The sequence below is a fragment of the Sarcophilus harrisii genome, chromosome 6 (assembly GCF_902635505.1).
Source record: "Sarcophilus harrisii chromosome 6, mSarHar1.11, whole genome shotgun sequence".
NCBI classification, from domain to species: domain Eukaryota; kingdom Metazoa; phylum Chordata; class Mammalia; order Dasyuromorphia; family Dasyuridae; genus Sarcophilus; species Sarcophilus harrisii.
Genome location: NC_045431.1, coordinates 243,202,613 through 243,224,290, shown reverse-complemented (window position 1 = coordinate 243,224,290; position 21,678 = coordinate 243,202,613). Strand labels below are relative to the sequence as shown.

At 60.0% G+C, this 21,678-nt stretch overlaps 1 protein-coding gene across 2 annotated transcripts; it reads right to left on the bottom strand.

Annotated features, from left to right (window-relative positions):
* Positions 1 to 119: 119 nt before the first annotated feature.
* Positions 120 to 11,977, bottom strand: C6H11orf95 (chromosome 6 C11orf95 homolog). Of its 2 annotated transcripts, XM_031942703.1 has the most exons (5): positions 11,811 to 11,977; positions 6,064 to 6,552; positions 5,045 to 5,398; positions 3,987 to 4,493; positions 120 to 3,624 (listed from the first exon to the last, which is right to left on the bottom strand). In XM_031942703.1, the coding sequence occupies exons 1-5, from the start codon at positions 11,920 to 11,922 to the stop codon at positions 3,152 to 3,154; spliced, it is 1,935 nt and encodes a 644-aa protein (XP_031798563.1). In that variant the 5' UTR covers positions 11,923 to 11,977; the 3' UTR covers positions 120 to 3,151. The 2 variants fall into 2 exon arrangements, with proteins under 2 accessions (XP_031798563.1, XP_031798562.1); XM_031942702.1 differs by lacking the exon at positions 11,811 to 11,977 and having other exon boundaries at positions 6,064 to 7,625.
* Between the last annotated feature and the right edge of the window lie 9,701 nt (positions 11,978 to 21,678).

Sequence of the window (21,678 nt, the reverse complement as noted above, 5' to 3'; positions counted from 1 at the left end):
CCCCTCAGCCATAAGCTCAAAAGGTTTACCCAAGAACAACTTGTCGAAGTCCTGATTTCCCGCCGCGCTCCCATCCGTCCCATCTACCCAGCGACAACAACATCCAGCAGAATCACGACTGCTTTTTAAAGAATTTATTCAACATACCTCTTTTACAAAACTTAGGTGGATATAAAAAAAATCAATGCAAACAACTTCACAAATACGCATACAAATGTTTGGATAATGTCACTAAGTAGTAACATGGCATATAAATATATATTCAGAGTAACATTTACATATTAGCCATAACAGCAAGCATACCGTTGGAAAAAATGTTCATGAAGCACATCGACTGTTCGGACTACTGAGGCAGAGTGTTGGATTGGCATGCAGCACCCCTCGGCCCCCCAGCACCACTGGCTGCCCGCTTCCCCATCCCATGGAAAGTGCAACGGCACCACTTTGGGGAAGACTCCAGGGGGCCCGATAATACTCCGAATGGAAATTTCTTAGGATTGCCACCACCTGTGGGAGCACTTGGGACTGGTCGGTCAGCAAAGCCCTTTACCCCATGTACCTGGTATCCCTGGGCAAAAGGAGGGTTCTTAGGTTTAACCCATTCTCCACCCCGGGGGAAGTGACTGGGTTTAGGGAACAGCAAAATCTGCCCGTTGCCCTCATCTGCCGAACTCATGGGATTGGTTTAAGTGCTTTATCCTACTGGAAGAATGGGTTCAATCCCTGTGTCTTGGGTCATCTTGAGCCACTCCCTTAATGTCCCTGTTTGTTCACCTATAAAAAAGGGGGAGGAAGGACCAGAGTCATCACTGGGGCGTCTTCCAGCTTGAAAACGCTCAGGGTGTCCATGAAAGTAATGAAATGTCCCAACCCAGGGCACTGAATTTCCCCAGGCAAGATGTTTTTCAGAAAAAAAAAAAAATGGTAATTTCCCTGTTGGAAGAGGCCCGGATTATTAAGCTAATATTGACTAGTAGCATGGGTAGAATTGGAAATCTCAGCAACTCAGAATAGAGACCTTCATGTTGATTTTATCCATAACAAAAGTAGCCCCCACCTTATCCTTTTTCCTGGTGTAAAAACAATCCCAATCACAGGGTGTTTTTTCTTGGGGGGGCGGGGGGGGGGGAGCTAACAAGGCAGGGGCAGCCCAGCTTTTTAATAAACTTCCCCAAACCATAACTACTTGTCCTTTCCAGGACCTCCCAGAATCCTCGTACCCGTGTCCATCATCAAAGGTACTCTAGATCCAGGAAGGCTCAGTACCCGTTACATAAGCAGGGACGAAGCAGGGTAAAATACTCTGCTGCTGGTGGCTTAGCAGGCCAGTTTTGGCTCAAGAACCCACCAGCTCATCCCCCCCACCCAAATACAAGTCCCCTTTCCCTAACGACAGCCCCTGAAGAAAGGAGCCTTTACTTCGTGGAGGTCAGGATTTGGGGGCCCAAAGAAGCACCTGAGGTGGGGTAATCTCAGTCTATCTTGCTATCATAGGAACTCCTGGGGAGCCTCCCTCCTGTTCTTTTCCCACAACCCCCCTCCCTCAGTGGTCCTTCAGAACCCTGCCTTCTTCCCCAAGGGCAACGCTAAGAAAGTCTCCCGGGGTGCAGCTCACAGCTTATCTCTGATACACGGATAATAAATAAAGACATTTGCACATAAGGGTGATGGCCAGCTCCCTCCCCCCTCCCCCTTCATATAAAAGCATTAAATAGTTTTCCAAATAAAATAAAAAATAAGAGCCAAGGGCCTGATCTTGGGGCCACCTTTTCTCCACAGGAGAGAATGAATCAAAACACCCCAAACTTGGACCTGCCTAAACGATCATAAAAGCCCCGCTCCCTAAAATATTCAGGCTCCAACCACCGGCCCGGCTCCCGTCCCGAACTCTCGGCCCGGAAATGGGACTGCCCCTGCCCCCACCCCAGGGAGCCGAGGGCGGGCTGGGGGCGGCGGAAGGGTCCGAGGCCAGGCCTGCCACTTGCCCCAGGCTTTCACCCCCGGGCCAGGCCTGCGAGCAGAGGCCGAGCTGGCGGGGTCCTCACCTTCCAGCTCCTCGGGAAGAACATGTAGCTTTGGGCCAAATAGTGAGGTCGAGGGGGGAAGGGGTATTAAAAAAAAAAGTGCTAAAACTTTGAAACTGGCGGCGGGGTCTCCGCTCCCTCTGCCTCCTCCTCCGCCCGGAGACCACCTGTTCCCGCCATAATACTGTCATGCTCTGGGCTGGGGAAGCCCAAATGGAATGGCAAGGGGGGCAGGGCGGGGAGGACCGGCCCCAAGGCCCGGCTGGACGTGGGGCAGAGGGCCCGCCGGGAAGATACAGGTCAGTCCGCACACCCACGGCGGGAAGGCCGGGCTCCCCGATTAGCCCCCCCAGGGCAGGGAAGGGGCCCTTCTGGGCCGGCTCCTTTCGAGGTCACGTGCAATGGAGCCGAGCAACGGGGCTGCCCCCAAGCGGAAGGAAAGGGCCGGAGGGCACAGGCTCTTAATACTGAACGGTGGGCCACGGTCACCCAGCTTGACAAGGGAGGTGAGGCCTGGGGTCCCCGGGGATTCCCTCTGGGGCCCGCGATTTTAACCCAGCCCCTTTCCCCCTCGGGATGGTGGGAAGTTGGGGCCGGGCGCAGTCCCGGGGCTTCCTGCCCAATCCCGGGGCCCAGAAATTCACATTGCTAAAACCGCTCAGGGAGAGGAAAGGGGGTGGGGGGAGGGGGCCAAGCACCGGCCTCCTCCCGCCCGCCCGTCAGCCACCTTGGCCAGCTCCGAAGGAGGGGCCCCTGCTGCTCTGCCCAGGGGCCCACCCCGGGTGGGGGGGGCCTGAAACTAAGGCTTCTCCAGCGCGGCCCCTCATCTCTCTCCGGCCCAAGGAGAGGCCTCGTGGGGACGGACAGAACAGCTCGGGAAGCGCAGCCCGGGTCGGTAGCAGAGGGGGCCGGGGAAGGGGCGGCTGGGAGGACCAGGAGGGAAGCCAGGGCGGCCGCGGAGGTAAACTTCGGAAAGCGACGGAGCGCAAGACGGGGCGGGAGAGGCAGCGAGGAGGGGCCAGGCCGGGCGGCCCTGCCCCCCCCCCCCCCCCCCCCCCCCGGTTCAGGTTTCACCGGAGAAGGAAGACGGGGCGCAGGGAGGGGGGAGGGCCGGCCGGGGGCGCCGGCTACGCCCGGCACACGGCCCCCGGCTGGACGTCCCCGTCGGGGCCCCCCGGGGGCGGCGCGGGCGGCCCGAAGCCCTCGTGGCCGTAGCAGCGCAGGGCCGCCTCCTCGTAGGCCTCCAGGATGGTCTTGCGCTCCTCGGCCGTGAAGTCCATGGAGAAGGGGTGCACCTGCAGGATGTGGCGCTTGATGGTGCTGACTTTGAGCGTGGCCAGCGCGCCCCCGCACACCATGCACACCAGGCCGCGCCGCCGCCCGTCGTAGTCCATCAGGTACTCGCCCCGCCAGCGCGGCTGGTAGTTGCGCCGCTGCTCCCGGCTGCGCGGGGGCGGCGGGGGCAGGGGCGGCGGGGGCGCCGGGGGCGCGGCGACCGCCTGCGGCTCTGGGGCCTCGGCCTCTTCTTCCTCCCCTTCTCCTTCCTCTTCCTCCGGCCTCTTGGCGCTGCCGTCTTCCTCTGCGGAGGGCGAACCTTCGGCTGCGGAGGGAGGTCACACGGACAGCATGAGAGCGGGCCCCGGCCCTAGCGCCAGACCCCTCCCCTCCCCCCCCGCCTCAGGTTTTCTCCTGAGCCCCTCCCCGGTCAGTTTCTCTCCCTCGGAGCCCCCCACCTCGCCTTCCCTCCCCCCTCAGTTCTTCTTCCCCGCGGTCCCCACTGTATGTCCCTCGTCCCCTGGCAGCTCGAGCAGGAGATCCTGCCCCAGCTCCTCCCCTCCCCCAGCTCCTCCCCTCCCCTCCCCCAGCTCCTCCCCTCCCCTCCCCCCTTTCTCCTCTCGCCTCCCCCAAGCAAACTTTCTTCCCTGGTTCCCCCCCCCCCGGGGCCCGGGCCCTCGAGCTCACCCCACTCTCCCTCCTCTTCTTCCTCGGGCTCTTGGCCCCCCTGTCCCTGCTCTTCCTCTTCCCTCTGGGCCCGGGCCCCCGGGAGCTCGGTGAAGGGCAGCCCCAGGGCCAGCAGGTGCGTGGCCTTCCGGCTCCACTCCTGGGCGATGAGCGCCTTGACCGGGCCGCTGAGGCCCGTGGAGCCCGGGTGCCGCTGGCGGATGTGCCGCTTGATGGTGCTCATCTTGAGCGTGGCCAGCGCGCCCCCGCACACCATGCACACCAGGCCGCGGCGCCCGCCGTCGTACTCCATCAGGTACTCGAGCCGCCAGCGCTCCTGGTAGTAACGCCGGTGATCGCGGCCCCGGGGCAGGCCCGTGGACGCGCCGGGCGCTGCCCCCGCCTCCGCCGTCGCCGTCGCCGCCGCCCTCGGGGCCCCGGGGGCCGAGGGAGCGGGCTCCAGGGAGGAGGGCGCCGCGGCTGGAGCCGGGGCTTTTCGGGTCAGGTCCTGAGGGCCGAGGTCATCGTCTGTGGAGGGACAGAGGAGAGCCAGCGCTCAGCCGGCGGCCGCGGGCCCAGCCCGCTCCCGCCCACTACTGGGCCCCCTGTTCCCCCTGACAGAACGGAGAAGGGAGCCGCGTTGAGGGACTTTAGCGCCCCCACCCCCACCCCCACCCCCGCGCAAAGATGGCACCCCCGGGGCCCTGTTGCAAGTCAGGATTCTGTATCTGGAAGGAGGCTCGGAGAGCGGACAGCGGACCCTGGACAGGGACAGCTTCATTTCGCTGCGCACACAGGAAGGGTCCAATAAATGCTTTTTTGAATCGAACCCCGTCAAACTCCCTCGTTTGACACCCGTCCAGGCCTGTCAGAGCTGCGCCCTAAGACGCCTGCGTGCCCCGTGCAAGCTCTTCTAGCCTAGACCCCGCTCTAGGACACTGCCCAAGTGCCAGGGTCCTTGCCGCGGACTGGCAGCCGGCCGGGAGTCCCGGGGCCGCCGGATCACTTCCGGGTCCTCCGCCCCCACCCGAAACCCAGCCTGGCCCGGAGGCGCCCCCGAGGCTGGGGAGCGGGCGCACCTGGTGGGGGCGGGGGTGGCGCCGCAGCCGGGGTGCCCCAAGCCTGCAGCAGGGCGCTGCGCTGCGGGCCCGTGAGCCCCAGGGAGCCGGGGTGCGCCTCCAGGACGTGGGCCCGGATGTCATCCAAGTGGAGGCTGGGCAAGGCCCGGCCACAGGCCATGCACACCAGCCGGTTGCCCCGAGGGTCGTAGTCCATGAGGAACTCGGCCCGAAACCAGCTCTGCAGGGACTCCTTCAGCCGCCGCTCCAGGCTCCGAGGGGCCCCCGGACCTCCGCTCCCCCCGGGCCGTCGGGGAGCGGAGGGGCCCCCTCGTCTCCGGCGCCGGCCACCCCCGCTGCCCGAGGACGATCGGCCTGGAACCGGGAGGAGAAGGAACCGAGGGCTGGGGCTCGCTTTGGCCCCTCCCCTCCACACTCCCCCAGAGGGCCCCTCCCCTCCACACTCCCTCAGAGGGCCCCTCCCCTCCACACCCCCCAGAGGGCCCCTCCCCTCCACACTCCCCCAGAGGGCCCCTCCCCTCCACACCCCCCAGAGGGCCCCTCCCCTCCACATCCCCCAGAGGGCCTGGGGCTCAGACACGAAAGGAAGCTCAGAGCCTGGGTAACCCCGACCTCAGCAGCTCCGGAAAGGGCCCGGGACCGTTCAGAAGTGGGGCACTAATAGCCCGGGGCCTCCGGGTCCCAGCTGCCCCCTCCGCCTCCGCTGGCCTCCCTCCCACGCTTCAGCCTTTCCCCACCATCAACCTCCACCTCCCATTCCCCACCTCACTTCGCTTCACGCTCACTCCCCCGTTCTAGCCCCTGGGCCCCCAGGATCCACTGCCCCTCCCCCAACTCTCCAGCTGCAGTAGCCTCCTATTTTTTTCCTTGGCCTCTCCTGGGTCCCGACGCCAGCCTCCCCCCTCAGGACGTGCCCGGCGTGCCCGAGTTCTCCTGACTGCGGTCCTCGGAAATGTCAGCTGGGAAGGACCTAAGCTAGCACCCCATCCCTTCCGAGGAGGCCTCCGCGCTTCCTTTACCTGTGCTCTTGGGCAGGCAGAGCGGAGGGGCGGCCGGCGCCTCGTCCTCGTCCTCCTCGTCGTCCTCGTCCTCGTCGTCGTCGTCGGGCGCCCGGGCCCCCAGCCCGTCGGGCTCCCCGCAGGCCCCCAGCCCCAGGTGCGCGTCCCAGCTGCTGCTGATGACCTCCTTCTCGCGGGGGCTCCAGTGCAGGGAGTAGGGGTGCTTCTGGCGGATGTGCCGCTTGATGGTGCTGAGCTTGAGCGTGGCCAGCGAGCTGCCGCACACCATGCACACCATGCCGTGGCGCGCCGGGTTGAAGTCCATGAGGTACTCCAGCCGCCAGTGCTCGTGGTAGTAGCGCCGGTGGTCGCGGCCCGGGATGCGGCTCTTGCCCGGCCGGGAGGCCCGCGCCTCGCAGTGGTCCGAGTACTTCCGGCCGGCCGGGGGAGCCCGGCCCCTGGGAGAGGGGAGGGAGCCCGGCGCCCCAGCCTCCGGCTTCGGCTCCGGCCCTGGGGGGGGGAGGGGGGAGGGGAGGGAGGCACAGCACAGGCGGCTTTCAGCCACAGCCCAGAGAACCCGAGTCTTACTCCCAGGGCCCGGAAAGGGGATGGAGCGGCGGGGGAGGGGGAGGCCGAGGGAACGGGGCAGCCCAGAGAGGCCCGAGAAGTGGGGGCTGGAAGGGCCCGAGGGATCCACAGACCGAGGAGGGATCCACAGACCGAGGAGGGATCCACAGACCGAGGAGGGATCTGGGGATCTTCGCTCCCTGATCTGGGGAAGGACCCGGCAAACTGCTCCCGCGACTTGGCCAAGAACACCTGGAGACAGGGGGGACGGCGCGACCCTGGGAGGAGCGGAGGCTCTCATTGGGCCATCCCACGGCTGTTCGCCTCCCCCAAGCAGCCTGGAGGCTCCTTACCTTTCTCTGTGAGCCCCAAACTAGTGCCTGACACTCAGTAGGTGCTTACGAAAACTTTACTGAGGGAGTCTTTCTGAACCCCAGTGACTTGACCAAGATCACACAGAAGTAACCAGGGGCAGAGCCCGATTCTTCTGGCTCCAGATCCACAATCCTTTTCCTTTGCAGACCTGGGGGGTTTCGGGAGGTCTCCGGAAAGATGACTGGGGGGCGGGGGGAGGGATGATAACATTGCTGGCCACTTAAAGAAAAGCAAGAAAGAAGGCACTGTTTCTTTAAGGGGGAGTGGAAACAAAAGGATATTAAGCCCGAGTATATAATTAGGCTTCCTTTTTTAAAAAAAAATAGTCCGGAGGAAGCCGGCCCTTTAAGAGGGAAGGGCCCTCACAAGAAAAAGCCAGAGGCTCTGGACCAAGGGGCCACCAGGGGACAGGAGAGAGGGGGCTGCTCCTTCGGAAAGAAGCCTGACGACGGGGGCGCCTGGCTCCAATAACTGCTGGGAGCACGAGCAGTTTTATTGCCTGGGAGAGACTCTCCCCCCACACACACACCACCAGGGGAGAGGCCCCTCAAGGGGCCTGGAGAATGGGGAGGGGCCTTGGAACATGGGATGTGAGAGCTGGAAGGGGCCTTGGAACATGGGATGTGAGAGCTGGAAGGGGCCTTGGAACATGGGATGTGAGAGCTGGAAGGGGCCTTGGAACATGGGATGTGAGAGCTGGAAGGGGCCTTGGAACATGGGACGTCAGAATTGGGAGGGTCCTTGGAGAATGGTAAAGCCAAGAAGGACCTAAGAACATGGGATGTCAGAGCAAGGAGGCAGCTTAGAACATGGGATGTGAGAGCCGGAAGGGGTGTTAGAACATGGGACGTCAGAATTGGGAAGGCCCTTAGAAAAATGGGAGAGCAACACTGCATGTGAGAGAGCAGAGGAACCTTAGAACATGCAATGTGAGAGCTGGAAAGGGGCCTTAGAACATGGGATGACAGAGCAAGGAAGGAGGGCCCTTAGAACATGTAGAGCTAGGAAGGACCTTAGAACACAGAGTGAGAGCTGGAAGGGGCCAAACGTTATCAAATCTAATTCTTTCCATTTACAGCTGGAGAAAGTAAAGAGCAGAGAGGCTGCGAGTTCTGCCCAAGTGGCAGGTGGCACAATTCAAACTCGGGCCTCCTCCTGTTCCTGGGCATTCTAGAGCAGCCCCGGGCATCAGGCTTTTCCTTCCGTCCCCCCCTTCCCCCCCCCCCCCCAGGAAGGCGCAGGAACTTCTCTGGGGAGTGGTGAGCCCGTGTTCAGGGGAGGACCCCAGGGGCCAGGGAGGCCAGAAAGGGAGGCAGGCTGAGGCTGCTGGAGCTGCCCGGCGCTGCTGGAGCCGTCTCTTTCTGAGGTGGGCCAGCAGCCTGGTGAGAGAACAGCGCGTACCTTGGCGGCGGCCTCGTCGGGGCCAAGTCAAACAGTCCTCCCAACGACCTGGGCCTGCTGGCCCGGCCTGCCACCCCCCCCCCAACTATTTCCTGCTCTCAGCTCTAAAGGGGGGGCCCAGGGATCTGGGGTGGGAGGCCTGGTGGAAGGAGGAGCCGTTACTAGGAAAGAAAAACCAGGGGCCAAGTCTGAACTGTAAAAACGCCCCTCCCCATCAGCCCCTGCCCGATGCAAATGAGCTGGGGAAAGCGCCGCCAATTCCCGGCGGGTCCCGGGCCCGGCTTCCAGGCCTGGGTGGGGCCCTCAGGAACATCCCGGGGGGAGGGTCCCAGGAGGAGAGGGGAGGAAGTCGGCCAGGAAGGGCCTTTTACCTAGCGTAGGGAAGGCCAGTGGGGCCAAATAGTGGAACCGGAGAAGGGAGGCTCCCTCCCTCCCTCCCTCCTGTGGAAAAAATCGAGCTGGACTCCAAGCCGGAGGCTGTCTGCCCGTAAGAAGTGGCAGCGGGAGCCCTGGGGCCCGGGCTCCCCGAGTCAGGGCAGCGAGGGCGCTGGATCCCAAGCCAGGCTTCCCGGAGCCGTTTGTGGCTCGGTGACATCAAGCTCTCCCTCCTCTCTTCCTTCCCCTGGCTCGGAGGTCGGGAACGGCCTCACTCTCCCGGTGGCGGCCCCAGCGCCCAGCACGGGGGCCGGCACACAACGGGAGCTTAATAAATGCCCGCTGATTGACAAGCGGGGGCAGAGCCCCGGGAGGCGGGAGCCTGGGGTCGGAGGCTGGCTTTGACAGCTCGCTGGAAGCTGGGCCAGGGCCGGCGGTCGCTCGCCTCATTTCCCCCGCTCTTTCAGGGGGACAATGACCCCGGCCCTCTGCCCTCCCCAGTGGCCGGGAAGAGGCTCCGGGGCCCTGAAGGTGCGACCCCCGCGCCGGGATCCCCCCCGGTCACCGAGTCTATTCACGTTCCCAGGGAAGAACAAAAGGAACCCAGCAGCCGTTATTGGGCTGAGGCAGAGCTGCCGGAGCTGGCCCTTTAAGCCAGCCGGGAAACTTACCACTTCTTAAAGGCACCTGCATCCCAGAGCGCAGAAGTGCCAGGGGGCAGCGGGCAGCAGCCGCTCTCGGATGAGATGGGCTGCCTTTGCCCCTCTAGGAACAAAGGGCCCCGTGCCCCCCCCCGGGGTCCCCGGAAACGCTCCCCGCGCTGGCAGGCTGCGGATGCTTCACTCCACCCCCTCCCTGCCCCTCACCCCCCACCCTGAGCTAACACACTGCTCCGGGGGCTTTGGGCACAAGTGCTCAGGACCCTCCCGCCCAACCCCCTCGGGCCGCGGAGCGGAGGAGAAGGGCAGGACAATGACTTGCCCAGGATCTGACAGTCTGGGGAGCTGGGACTTAAAAAACCCCACGTCTCCTGGGTTCCAAACGCAAAGAAATCAACGCTCGGGCTGGATGAGCAGCCGGAGGCCCTAGGTTCAAATCCCGACTCCCTTCGGGACCCCGGTCAAGTCCCTTCTTCTCCTCTCAGGGCTTGTTTCCTCTTCTGAAAAAGGAGGGGACTGGCCCTCCAAGGTCCCTTCCAGCCCCAAACGACTCGGATCTCACGTTAAACAAAGGAGGATGTACTGTTCCTTTAAGAGGGGAAGGGCTTTGTCTCTTTAAATAACAAGGGTGGGGATGGGCTGTTCCTTTAATAGGTAGGGTCCCCGGGGGCCCCAATAAAGTCTTTTGATCCCGTAACATCACCCAGGGTTGGGGGCTCTCGGATTGCGGGGGGGGCGCCCCACTTTTTTTGCCCCACTCTTAGATCAGGGGAACTTTAAGAGCAGGTTTTTCTTAGGCTTCTAAGGAATCGGCTGTGCCTGAAACGAGTCCGACCTAGAAGTCACGGGTGGGGGCGGGGCGGGGGGCAAGGGTTCAGAGCCCCGGAGTCCCCGGCTCCCGGCAGCCGCCCCTCACGTCCCAGGCTCGGAGAGGGGGCTCCAGCCGGCCCGAGCTCACCCCGGGAGGCGGATTTGAACTCGAGTCCAAGTTCATGGTCTCTAGTTAGGAATCCACAGCATCCTGGGACCGCAGCGGCGGCAGGAGCCTCGAGACTAGTTCCCGGCTCCCATTTTCCAGATGGGAAACGGCCCCAGAGAGGGGAAAGGCTGGGTCTATACTGATTGCTCAGGCTCCCATTCCCCCCAAGCTGCCCCCAGACCGATAACCAGCAGCAAGCCGGGAGCCGAACCAAAGTTGGGGCCCCTGGAAACCATCTGGTCCACCCACTCATTTTACAAGGGTGGAAATTGAGGCTCAGGTGGGGGGGGGGGAGGGAAGAGCCACGACCTTGGCTTTGAAGGCCCAGGGTTCTGGGCACTGTCATGGGAGGGAAACTTCATCCCGAGGAGCCAAGACCTCGTCCTTGACCCAAGGAGCAGCGGGGCTGGCAAAAGGAAGCTGTGCTGGGGGCTGAAAAGATGGGACGTCTGGGGGAGAGAAGTCTGGGAGAGCAAGACGACTAGATTTGGGTTTAGACTCGGGGCTTTGGATTCCCACAAATGCGACCCTGTGTAAAGTAGCCCAGGGGAAAGAGCACCAGAGCCCCGAGTTCAAATTCAGCAGCGAACCTTCCCTATGTGACTCTGGGCAAGTCACTTTCTGCCTGCCTCAGTTTCCTCAACTGTAAAAATGGGGATCCAATCGCACCTACCTCATGGGCTGAGGATCAAATGAGATAACATACTGCTTAGCACAGTGCCATGCATGTAATAAATGCTTATTCCCTTCCCTTTGGGCCTCAGTTTCCTCATCTGTAAAGAGGGGAGATTGGATGGTCTCGAAATTCCTCCCCTCTCTGAGCCTCCTTTTCTTTGCAGAAATGAGGGGGTTGACAAAGAGACCCTCCAAAGGGCCCTGACCCGCCCCCTCCCCAAACCCTGTGGTCCCGGGGGACCCTGAGCGAGGTTCCCTCGGCCAAAAGACGGGCTGGGAGCAGGATCTCTAAAGGGGCCCCTTCCCCCTCTGCAGGCGGAGCCTCTCGGGCAGCCTGTCTCTTTAAGGAAGGGTCCCTCTCTCGCAAAAAGGAGGGCCTGCCCCTTTAAGAACAGCTGAGCGCGGCTCCGGAGCCCGAAGCAGGAGGAGGACCACGGAGAGCGGGTCTGGGGGCGCCCGGGGGGGCCCGGGGCAGCGAGAGACGGGGGCGGGGTCCGCGGGGGCGGGGCGGGGGGCTCGCCCGCGAGCCGCGGGGTGGGGACCCGTCCCGCGTGGGGGGCCCTGGGCCGGGGCCCCTCCCCGCCTCCCCCTCCCCGCCGGGCTGCAGCTGTTGTCCGAGCCCGCCAGGGGGCGCCCCGCCAGCCCCCTCCCCCGCTTTGTTCGGTGGCCGCGAGGGCCCGGGGGCCGCGGCCCCCCCCGCCCCGCCCCCACCCCTTCCCGGCGCGCTGTCGGCTCACCTCCGGCCTCCTGGTTCTCCGGGCCCGGGGCCCGCGGGGGGCGCCGGCCGCGGGGGGCTGCGGGCCCGCCGCCGCCGCCGCTCCGGCTCCGCGGGTCCCCGCCGGGCTCCATGGGCTGCGGTGCGCGCCGCGGGCGGCCCTCCGGGCGCGGGCTGCTCGCCGGGCCCGGCGCCGGGGACACCTCCTCCGCTCGGGCGGCGGCGGCGGCGGGGGGCGGCGGCGGCCGGGGGGCTCGCTCGCTGCTCGGCGGCCGGCGCGGGCTGGAGCCGGGGTGGGGATTCCTGCCTGGGGCCCCTGGGGCTCCTTGGAGGGCTCCTGGGTAAATTTAAAGGGGCCGCGCGCTATTTCCTCCCGCCGGCTGGTGGGGGGCTCGGCCGGGCCGCGGGTCCGCGGGCGGCGCTGGCCTCCGGCCCCCGGCGCCCTCGCTGCCGGGCTCCCGCCGCCGGGCCGGGGGCCTCACTCCCCGCCCCCTTGGCTCGCCTCCCACGTGCTGAGGGGTCGCGTCGCCGGAGGCGGGGGCCGGGCGAAGGGGGCCGGGGGGGGGGGCTCGGGCGCGGCGCCGGACCCCCGCCCCCTCGGGGCATCCCCGCGGCGCGCCCCGGAGCCTCGGGGGGATAGCGACCCGAGAGGGGGCGCGAGGTCCCGGTCCCCCGAGAACGCGGGGCTTTGTGCCGCGGGGCCCAGGGGCCGCGCTCGAGGGGGCGGCGGCGGCGGGACACGGGGCAGACGGACTGACGGACGGACTGATGGATGGCAGCCGCCCCAAGGAGAGGGTGGAGCTCGCGGGGGGCGGGGGGCCACGGGGGCCGAGCCGCGCCCCCTCCCCAAGGGGAGAGGCTCCGGAGGGAAGGGCGGGCGGGCGGACTCCGCCTCCCGAGGGCCTGCCGGGGCTGGGCCGGGACAGAGCCGAGAAAGGCCCGGCCTCCTCACCCCCGCCTCCCCGGAGCCCCGGGACCGGACCAGAGAGGGCGAGCGGTCCCCCGGCGGACCCTGGCGGGGGGAGAAGAGAGTGCGACTCAGACCGACCCCAGGGACGGCTGTAGCCACACGGACACCCGGCGCTCTCCGGCCCTCTCCCCGGGTCCCCCAACTTTGGGGCGCTTGGGGTTTCCAGGGAGGGCACGGAAGACCCGATTCAGAAAGGAGCCTGGCGGGGCCGGCCCTCCCAGCCACCCTCCGGCGGCCCAGGCCGGGGAGGCCTCGGGTCCCTGCGCTTAGCGCCGCCGAGGCGGGGACCCTGCCCACTAGGGCTTCAGACCCCCCTCCCAGCCGCGGGCTCCCTGCATGCGCTAACTCACTTCCCCCGGTCCCAAGCGAGCCCAGGGCTCCCCGGCCTCCCAAACCCTTCCCCGGACCCCGCACCCACTCAGCCACGGGGCTGGAGCTAGCCCACCTCTCTCCCAGCTGAGGCGCCACCTGGCCGAACAACCCCCCCCCCCCCCCCCCCCCCCCCCCCCCCCCCCCCCCCCCCCCCCCCCCCCCCCCCCCCCCCCCCCCCCCCCCCCCCCCCCCCCCCCCCCCCCCCCCCCCCCCCCCCCCCCCCCCCCCCCCCCCCCCCCCCCCCCCCCCCCACTCCCCTTCCCCGAAGGGCGCTCTCCAAGGTGCACGCGCTCTCGGGCTGCCAGATCGCCCGGCCTGCTCCTCCTCGCTGACCTCTGGGCAGCCTTTGACACTCGGCCTTCCCCTCCGGGGCAGGGCCTCTCCCCGGGCTCCCTTACCTGTCCGCCCCTCCCTTTCCCGGCGGCTCCATCCCCACCCCCGCCCCCTCCCCTTTAGCTTGGCTCTCCAGCCCCCGCCCCGACACCTTGCTCGTCCTGCGCGTGCTCTCCCTCACGACTCCTCAGCAGATGCTTCCCACACCTTCGTCCCGGGCCTTCTGTCTCCTGCTGGACAGCTCCACCCGGAGATCCCGACAGCATCCCTAACCGCCCCGACTCCACGCGGGAAGCTCCTTGTCCACTCACCCGCGCACTCGCCCTTCCCCCAAACTTCCCTCTTTCTGCTCTCCCATCCTCCCCATTATCCGGGGAGGCCTTGGCCCTCTGTTCCACTCTTCCCCCCTCCCACGTCCCCCAGCCAGTCTGTGGCTAACGCCTTCAGATTCTACAAGCAGCTAGAATGTGTCCCCTCCGTCCATTCCCCTCGAGGCCACCCTCCCTCAGGCCTCCCTCGTCTCCCACCGGACCATGGCAATATCCTCCGGGTTAATTCCCTCCATTCCCACCTCCCTCCTCCTCCATCCTTCCCACAATTACCAAGATTGTCCTAGATACTGATCTGACACGTTTTCTCATAGAAAACAGGGGATCCCTTCCACCAAGAAACCAGTGACTGACTTTGTGATCCAGTGTCACCCTCTCAAAAACCTTCAATGGCTCCCTTGTCCTTCCAGAAGAAAATGGAAACGGCTCCACTTGGCACGTCTAGCTGCTTGCAGTCTGGCTTCTGCCCCCATTTCCAGATGTATTCTGCTCCCTCTCTTCACTGTATTCCAGCTGTTCATGGCATCCCACTCCATTCCTCCTGCCTCTGCAGTGCATGGCCCCCTGCCAGGGAGGGCCTCCCATCTCATCTCCGCTTTTCACAATCCCCGGCCTTCCTTGAAGACTTGCCTCATGTGACACTTACTCCAGGAAGTCCTCAGTTCCTTCCATTTTTGCCTGCTCCTTTCCCCCTCTAGTAGACCTATCTGTCCACAGGAATGGGACGTCTGTGAGCAGTGGTTCTTGCTGCCGGCCTTTATGTCCCCAGTGCCGTGCACCCAGTAGGCTCTTCATCCATGTCAGTGCACTAGAAGAAGGTGATTTGTACTCCTGATTCCAGACTGTTGGGGGAGAGGGGACAGAAGGAGGAACAGCAGCGGGAGGGCTGCTTCCTCGGTGGGAGGGCGGGCCTGACTTTCTTGGTCTTAGGAGACAGGACACAAGCAAACTGTGTCCCGGAGACGCAGGTTACGGGGAGACCCGAAGCATCCACTCTCAGGCCCATTTGAGGGTGTCTGTCGGGGAGGTGCGGTCACGGTGCTCTTGTGTTCTAAACCTTGTACTATTGCCCATGAAGTAACAGTCGCATCTCAATGATCCCAACCAGTGGCCTGAGAATCAGACACTAGTTGGGTGGCCCTGGACAGATCCGTTAACTGTCGACATTCTCAGTTTCCCTATTTGTAAAAGAACAGATTTAGGAGCTCGAGGCCTGCCTGGCTTAGGAAGCCTATTCCAGGGTTCTATATGGCTGAGTGCAGAGGTCATTTGTCACAGAACAGAGGCCAGAATCAGGTCTGGACTCCTCAGGATAAAATTTGTCCCAGTGCAGCAAACAATCGTCAACATTGCCCTCCACAAAAAGCTTCCTGACAAGAGCAGCTAGAAATTGGCTCAACCATTCTGAAAAATAAGGAGTAATTATCAAGGAAAAGCATTAACTGTCCATTATTGGGGGGGGGTGACAAAGTGCTCATATCCTCTGATCTTGAGATCCCACTGCTGGGCAAATACCCCCAAAGAAACCAGAAAGCTCCCAACTCACCGGCCATTCTACATAGAAGCCCCCCCCCCTTTTTTTTTTTAATAAAAAGGATAAAAAAAGCCGCCCAGTGACTGGGGAGTGGCTGAACAAATTGTGATATATGAACCTGCACTATATAGGAAGGACAGATATGAAGGGGAAACTGAGGCAGAGGGAAGTGAAGGGGAAAGATGGGAAGACTTGTAGGAAGTGATAGGATATGACACGAGCAGAATGAGAACAGCAACTCAATGGCTACAACAATGAAGTGAAAATAGCAATAAATGACCCATGACCTATAATGAATCCTGACAACCAGTCTCTCTAATGGAGAGCAGAGAATGGAACATAACTCCCCGTTCTCAGAAGGCAAGTGGTGGTCCAGGGGTTCAGAATACTACTTATACCAATGGGTGCATAAGCTGGCTTGCCTTGCCTGTTTTCTTTTGTTGTAAGAGAAGCTTTGATGGGGAAAGGGGAGAAGAGGGATATTAGAAAAACAACAGCAGGGTTAGAATGGAAGGCGCCGATACAGCTTTTGAAAAAAAAAAAAGGGAAATGGCAATTATCTCCACATCACTGTCACATACCCAGAGAAAGGTACCATCAGCCCTGAGCTCTTTGGGGATTGGGAAAGAGGTGAAAGGGGCAGAATGGTGCTGGTGGTAAAGTCCCTGAGCAGGTTCCTGGAGCTGGAATCAGAGGCCGTAGTTCTGCTACATACGGCCTGGGTAAGACCTTAGCTGGGTGGTATAGTGGGTAGAGCCCCAAGCCTGGAGTCAAAAAGACTCATCTTCCTGAATTTAAATCTGGCCTCGGAGATCTACAAGCTGTATGACTCCACCCTGTCTGCCTCGGTTTCCTCATCTGCAAAAATGAGTTGGCAAAGGAAATGGCAAACCACTCCAGTGTCTCTGCCAAGAAAACCCCATACTGGGTCACGGAGAATCGGAAATGACTGAACAATAAAGGTTTGGGCAACTTATTTCTTCTTTCTGGGCCTCGGTTTCTTCATTTATAAAGTGAGGGACTTGGACTAAACTTGAGGTTCTTAACCTATTTTGTATCCTAGACCCCCCACCCTGATCAGGACCCTTCCCAAATGCAGAAAGCAACATTCAAAGGATCCCAGAGGAAACCAATCATGGGGAAATACAATATTCACATTTTTTTAGTCCACACACCCCAGGTTAAGAACCTGGCTCCCCTCTGCCTCTAGAACCTCTGACCCATTATTGACCAAGAACTCCTCCTTCCTGTTGGGGATCCTGGCAAATAATGTCAAGGAAAGTGGCTACGGACCAGTGGCCACCAACATGGAGACCAGCTTTAGGCTCTCCTGGGACGTGGGCAGCTACTGTTGGAGAGCCCTCTGCAGGGTGCAGCCCTCAGAATTTATTTAACCAGATACCTTATGATATGACTCGTCTCTGTCTAGTTTTGGGGGCCCATCACTCTTGCACGGAGGGGTCCAGATGCTGCCCAGTCTTTCCCAATCAATATGGACAACACTTCACTCTTATTTACCCACTGACCTCAGGCACACTGGAGCATTCGGAACAACTCGACTTTCTCTTAGGTCCTCAAACTCCAAACCACTGCCCAGTCCTGCCAGTCCTTCCTCCGCCATGTGTTTTATAGTAATCCCTTCCTTTTTCTTCCTGCACCCCAACCTTCACCCAGATCTAACCTTAGCCAGTCATTCATGGGACTAGATTTTTCTGGATCATATATTTATTTCCCCTTCTATATCCCTGCCCAGAAAATACTTTCTGATAATGGTCTGGTGTGGCCATACCATTCACAGCAGAGCCTCTGAAAGATTAAGGACAGCAAATGAGGGGCTGGAAACAGGGTCTCTCAGGTTGGTATCGAATTTAGGGGGCTCATACTATGTTATTCAACTTAATTTCCAATCTGGATTTTATTTGAAAATTATTTAAATTTATATCTCCTCCTTTCTTCTTCTTCTTCTTCTTCTTCTTCTTCTTCTTTTTCTTTCTTTCTTTCTTTCTTTCTTTCTTTCTTTTTCTTTCTTCTTCTTCTTCTTCTTCTTCTTCTTCTTCTTCTTCTTCTTCTTCTTCTTCTTCTTCTTCTTTCTTCTTCTTCTTCTTCCTCCTCCTCCTCCTCCTCCTCCTCCTCCTCCTCCTCTCTCTCCTCCTGTTTTTCCTCCTTCTTCTTCTTCCTCCTCCCCCTCTTGTTCTTCCTCCTCCTCTTCCTCCTCCTTTTTCTTTCTTCTTCTTCTCCTCCTCCTCTTCTTTCTCCTCCTCCTCCTCCTCCTCCTTCTTCTTTTTCTCCATGACTATAGTGCGTCTCCATCTCCCCTCCCCTCTCCCCTCCTCTCTTTGTCTCAGAGCTTCTCTATCCCATGCTCTGTCCCTCTCCACCTCAGTCTCTCTCCCTTTTGTATTTCCTTCTCCATCCTTCTGCCCTTCCTCCTTTCTCTCTCCTTAATTGTCCATATTTGAAAAATGAAATTCACTTTTTAGAATTTTTTGTTATTTATTATTTTTTAAAGTAAAAACCCCAAGCTTAGTTTGGAAAAATGGGCAAGTGCAACTGTTTTTCTTTTATTTCCCTCACCTGAAAAACATCCCCTCCTCTTCCCTACCTACCACACGTCGTTCCTTCCGCGTGTGTGGCCAGGAATTGGTTTAATCCAGTCATCTCCAAGCGGTAGCTGGAATCCCCAGGAATCTGGGTCCTTCTGACGATCGGAAACACGTGCTCTTCTGGACCAGAGGCCAGAGACCGTAATGGAAGCCCATTGGAGGCCACTTGGAAGCTTTGAGATGGACCAGAAAATTAGAACTAAACATTGAGACCTGACCTGCTCTTTGAGGCAAACAGAAATCAGAGGGAGACGCTTCCTCTGTCCATCTTCTTAAATGGAGAAGGGTTTTGTGTGTATCGAAAATTATTATTTTTATTTTATTTGAGAGTTTTAAAAATAGTCTTTACAGCTAGTGTTTGTATTATTATCACCACAAATATCTGAAATTAGCACCATCTTTCCCCCTAGGATCCCTGCCCCTGCTCCCGCCCCGGAGATCCACATAACACATAATATTTTTTAAAGACAGAAAAAGGGAACAAAAACATCGGCCTAATTGATCGATGCATCAGGAGGGAAAAACGTCTGCAAGAAACACAACGCTCAGCACTTGTGGTCCTCCCGTCCATATTCCTGGACCCTAAGAGGGCCTACTCTTGGGCTCATTCCTGCCCTACAGAGGCCAAATCTGAAAGGAAGGCCCCCAATGTCTGTAGCACTATTTGGGGGAAGCAAGAACCTGGAGATAAATTTGGGGGGCTGGTTAGGAGGGAATATTATTGTGCTGAAAGGAGGGGGGCACAGGAAGAGTCACTTGACCCTCCTGGTAAGCAGGACTAGGAGAGCAATATGCTCATGATTGCATTGATGTACAGGTAAAGATCTCCAAAACCATTCGAGTTTACTGACTGATCTTAGCCCAGAGAAGAGTTTGGGAAAGATACTTTCCTCATTTCCTTGCAGAGGTAGAGGAGAAGGACTAGAACAATTATTTGATGTCAAAAAGAGCCATGTTTGAGAGGGCAGCTGGATGGTGCAGTGGATAGAACACAAACCTTGAAGTCAGGAGGACCTGAGTTCAAATCTGGTCTGAGACACTTAATACTTCCTAAGCCATGTGATCATGGGCAAGTCACTTAACCCCAACTGCCTTAGAAAAACAAACAAATAAATAAAGATATCCAACTCCCCGAGTGATTTGGGAGAAATCCCTTATCTCCCCCCCAACTTATTTGTAAAATTTGGGGGGGGGTGAAGCTGGACCTCTAACCTTCCTTCCAGCTCTAAATCTGGGGTCCTCCCGGGCTCCCGAGTCAGATGCTGTGGCTACTCAGAAATGCCTGATAAGGTGACTGAGTCCTTTTCAGGTATCTCCAACTCTCTGTGATCCTATTTGGGGTTTTCTTGGCAGAGACGTTGGAGGTGTTGGCCATTTCCTTGTTTTCACCTCATTTTCACAGCTGAGAAAACCGAGGCAAACAGACAAAATGCCTTGTCCAGGGTCGCACAGCTAAGTAAGTGTCTGAAGCTGGCTTTGAACTTGGTTCTTCCTGAACTCTAGTGACCTTGACCCCCAGCTGCCCAAGAGAAGGCCCACTGGATGGGAGGCAGGGAGGCAGGAAGGGAGCCTGGAACTGGAAGTGACCTTGATGCATTTAAAGTTTATAAAGCACCGTCCTTGCGCTTACCATGTGTCCTAAGCAGGGGGATGACGATTGTGACCCTATTTTTTCATGTTTGGCCTTTTACAAAGGGCCACTCGCTGCCAAGATCTAACAGAAACCAGGAACCGAACTGCCGCAGCCCCTGTGGCCCAGGCCCCCTCCAGCAGCCTGGGGAAACCATGGGCCCGCTGGCCATCGAGCCTCCATGCTCTCTGGCCTCCTGTATCTCTCTTGGAAACTCTCAAGGTCGGCCGCTCTATTCCTGGTATCTAGAATGGCAACAAATGATAAAAAGCTCAAGGAGGCCCTGCTGGGTGGAGGGGGGGGGGGGGCGCTTGTCCTTAAGGGGGGAGGTCTCTCTCCCCGGAGCAGCTGGAGGCGATGAGCTGAACCCCAAACGTTGGACAGAGAAAGATCCCGAGGGTGAATCGCTAACCCCAGGAGGGGCCCAGAGTTCAACGACCCTCGTATTTCAGGGAAGGAAGCTGGAGGCGGCAGGAGGAAAGGAGTTTTCTCAGGGTCCGTGATTTCCTGAGCTCAGAGCGCTTTGCAGATGCAGGGAAGAAAAGGTGGGAGAAGGGACTGATATCAGGCTCTCACCCGGTGTTTCCTAACTTCTAGAAGAAAATCTAGCTGGGAACGAGAGCTCCCGGTGAATGATGGGAATAGCCAGCGGGGATGAGAGCTGTGTGAGTTCAAATCTGGCCTCAGACATTTACTAGCTATGTGATCTTAAGCAAGTCGTTTCCACCCTGCCTGCCTCAGTTTCCACATCTGTCAAATGAGCCAGAGAAGGAAACGACTCCAGTCTCTGGGCCAACAAAACCCCAATGGGGTCGTGAAGAGTCAGATAGGACTGAAACAACGAGCAGCAACATTATGGTTTTGCAAAAGCACCTTAAAATATTGCTACGACAGTCCCCAGAAGCAGGTACTGTTAGCATCTCCATTTTACAGGTGAGGAAACTGAGGCTCACAGGTGAAGTGACTTGCTCAGGGTCATAAAGCCAGTGTTTGAGGCCATATTTGAACTCAGAACTTACAGACTCTGGTTCCAGAACTTTATATGAGTCCACATACATTAGATAGCACAGAGCTAGAGCTGAAAAGGATTTTAGGTTTCATCAAGCCCAATAGCTTCATTTTACAGATGATTCTGTAGTAGATTCTGTGTAGTCGCAAACACACAGGGGGTGTCGGTGCTGGGATGGGGGCTAAGGGCTTCTTTCTATTTACTTTTTTTCCTGGGGCAATTGGGGGTAAGTGACTTGCCCAGGGTCACACAGCTAGAAAGTGTCAAGGGTCTGAGGCCAGATTTGAACTCGGCTCCTCCTGCCTTCAGGACTAGCGCTCTCCCCACCGCGCCATCTAGCGGTCCCAAGGTCTGCAGAGCGTATTGTTTTTATTGCCCCAGGCGAGAGAAAGTGTTTTTTGCTTTTGTGTGGCCTTTAAGGAGCAAGGGGATCTCCCTGGGGCAGGCTTCCGTCTGTAGAGGCCGAGAGTGAAGCCCATAGGGAGCGGGCAGCTGGTGGCGCAGTGGGGAGAGCGCCGGGCCTGAAGCCAGGAGGACCCGAGCTCAAATCCGGCCTCAGACACTTAACGCGTCCTGGCGCTGGGACCCTGCGCCAGTCACTTGCCCCCAACTGTCTCAGAGGGAATGATGAGACAGAGACACCGGGAGAAAACAAGACCACGAGGAACGGAGCCCAGGCTGAGGCTGCCCTTGGGAAGAAGTGATTGGTGACACTTAGAGGAGGAGTTCCGAGTGTTAGCGGGAGCCTTACTGAGCCTCTGCAGGGGAGGCCGGGAAGGGAGTGGGACGTGGGCGCAAGGTGGGCCTTTGGAAGGAGGCCAGGGAGAAAGCGCGTTGATTGGGCCCCTCCCGCGGCAGGTCGGGCCGTGGCGCCGGAGCCTTCAGCTCCCTCCCCGGAGCCGCTCGTGGCCCGGAGCTCCGGCCGCCCCCTCCCGTCGGGGCCAGGGAGCCCTTCCAAAAACAGCTCGTAACTCCCGGCCGGGCGCCCCACCCTCCCGCCCCGCGCTCTCCCTGCCCGGCTGCCCGAACAAAGGGCCCTTTCACTGGGGGCTGCGGAGCAAACGCAGGAAAAGCAGATGGAGCCGCTCCCGGCTTCTCCCCCCGCGCGGC

Coding starts and splice junctions, on each gene's coding strand:
- C6H11orf95 (XM_031942702.1), bottom strand. CDS start 6,910: ATGAGAGCCTCCGCTCCTCCCAGGGTCGCGCCGTCCCCCCTGTCTCCA. Junction 5,399..6,063: donor CTGCCTGCCCAAGAGCACAG/GTAAAGGAAGCG, acceptor TCCCGGTTCCAG/GCCGATCGTCCTCGGGCAGC. Junction 4,494..5,044: donor GCCACCCCCGCCCCCACCAG/GTGCGCCCGCTC, acceptor GTCCCTCCACAG/ACGATGACCTCGGCCCTCAG.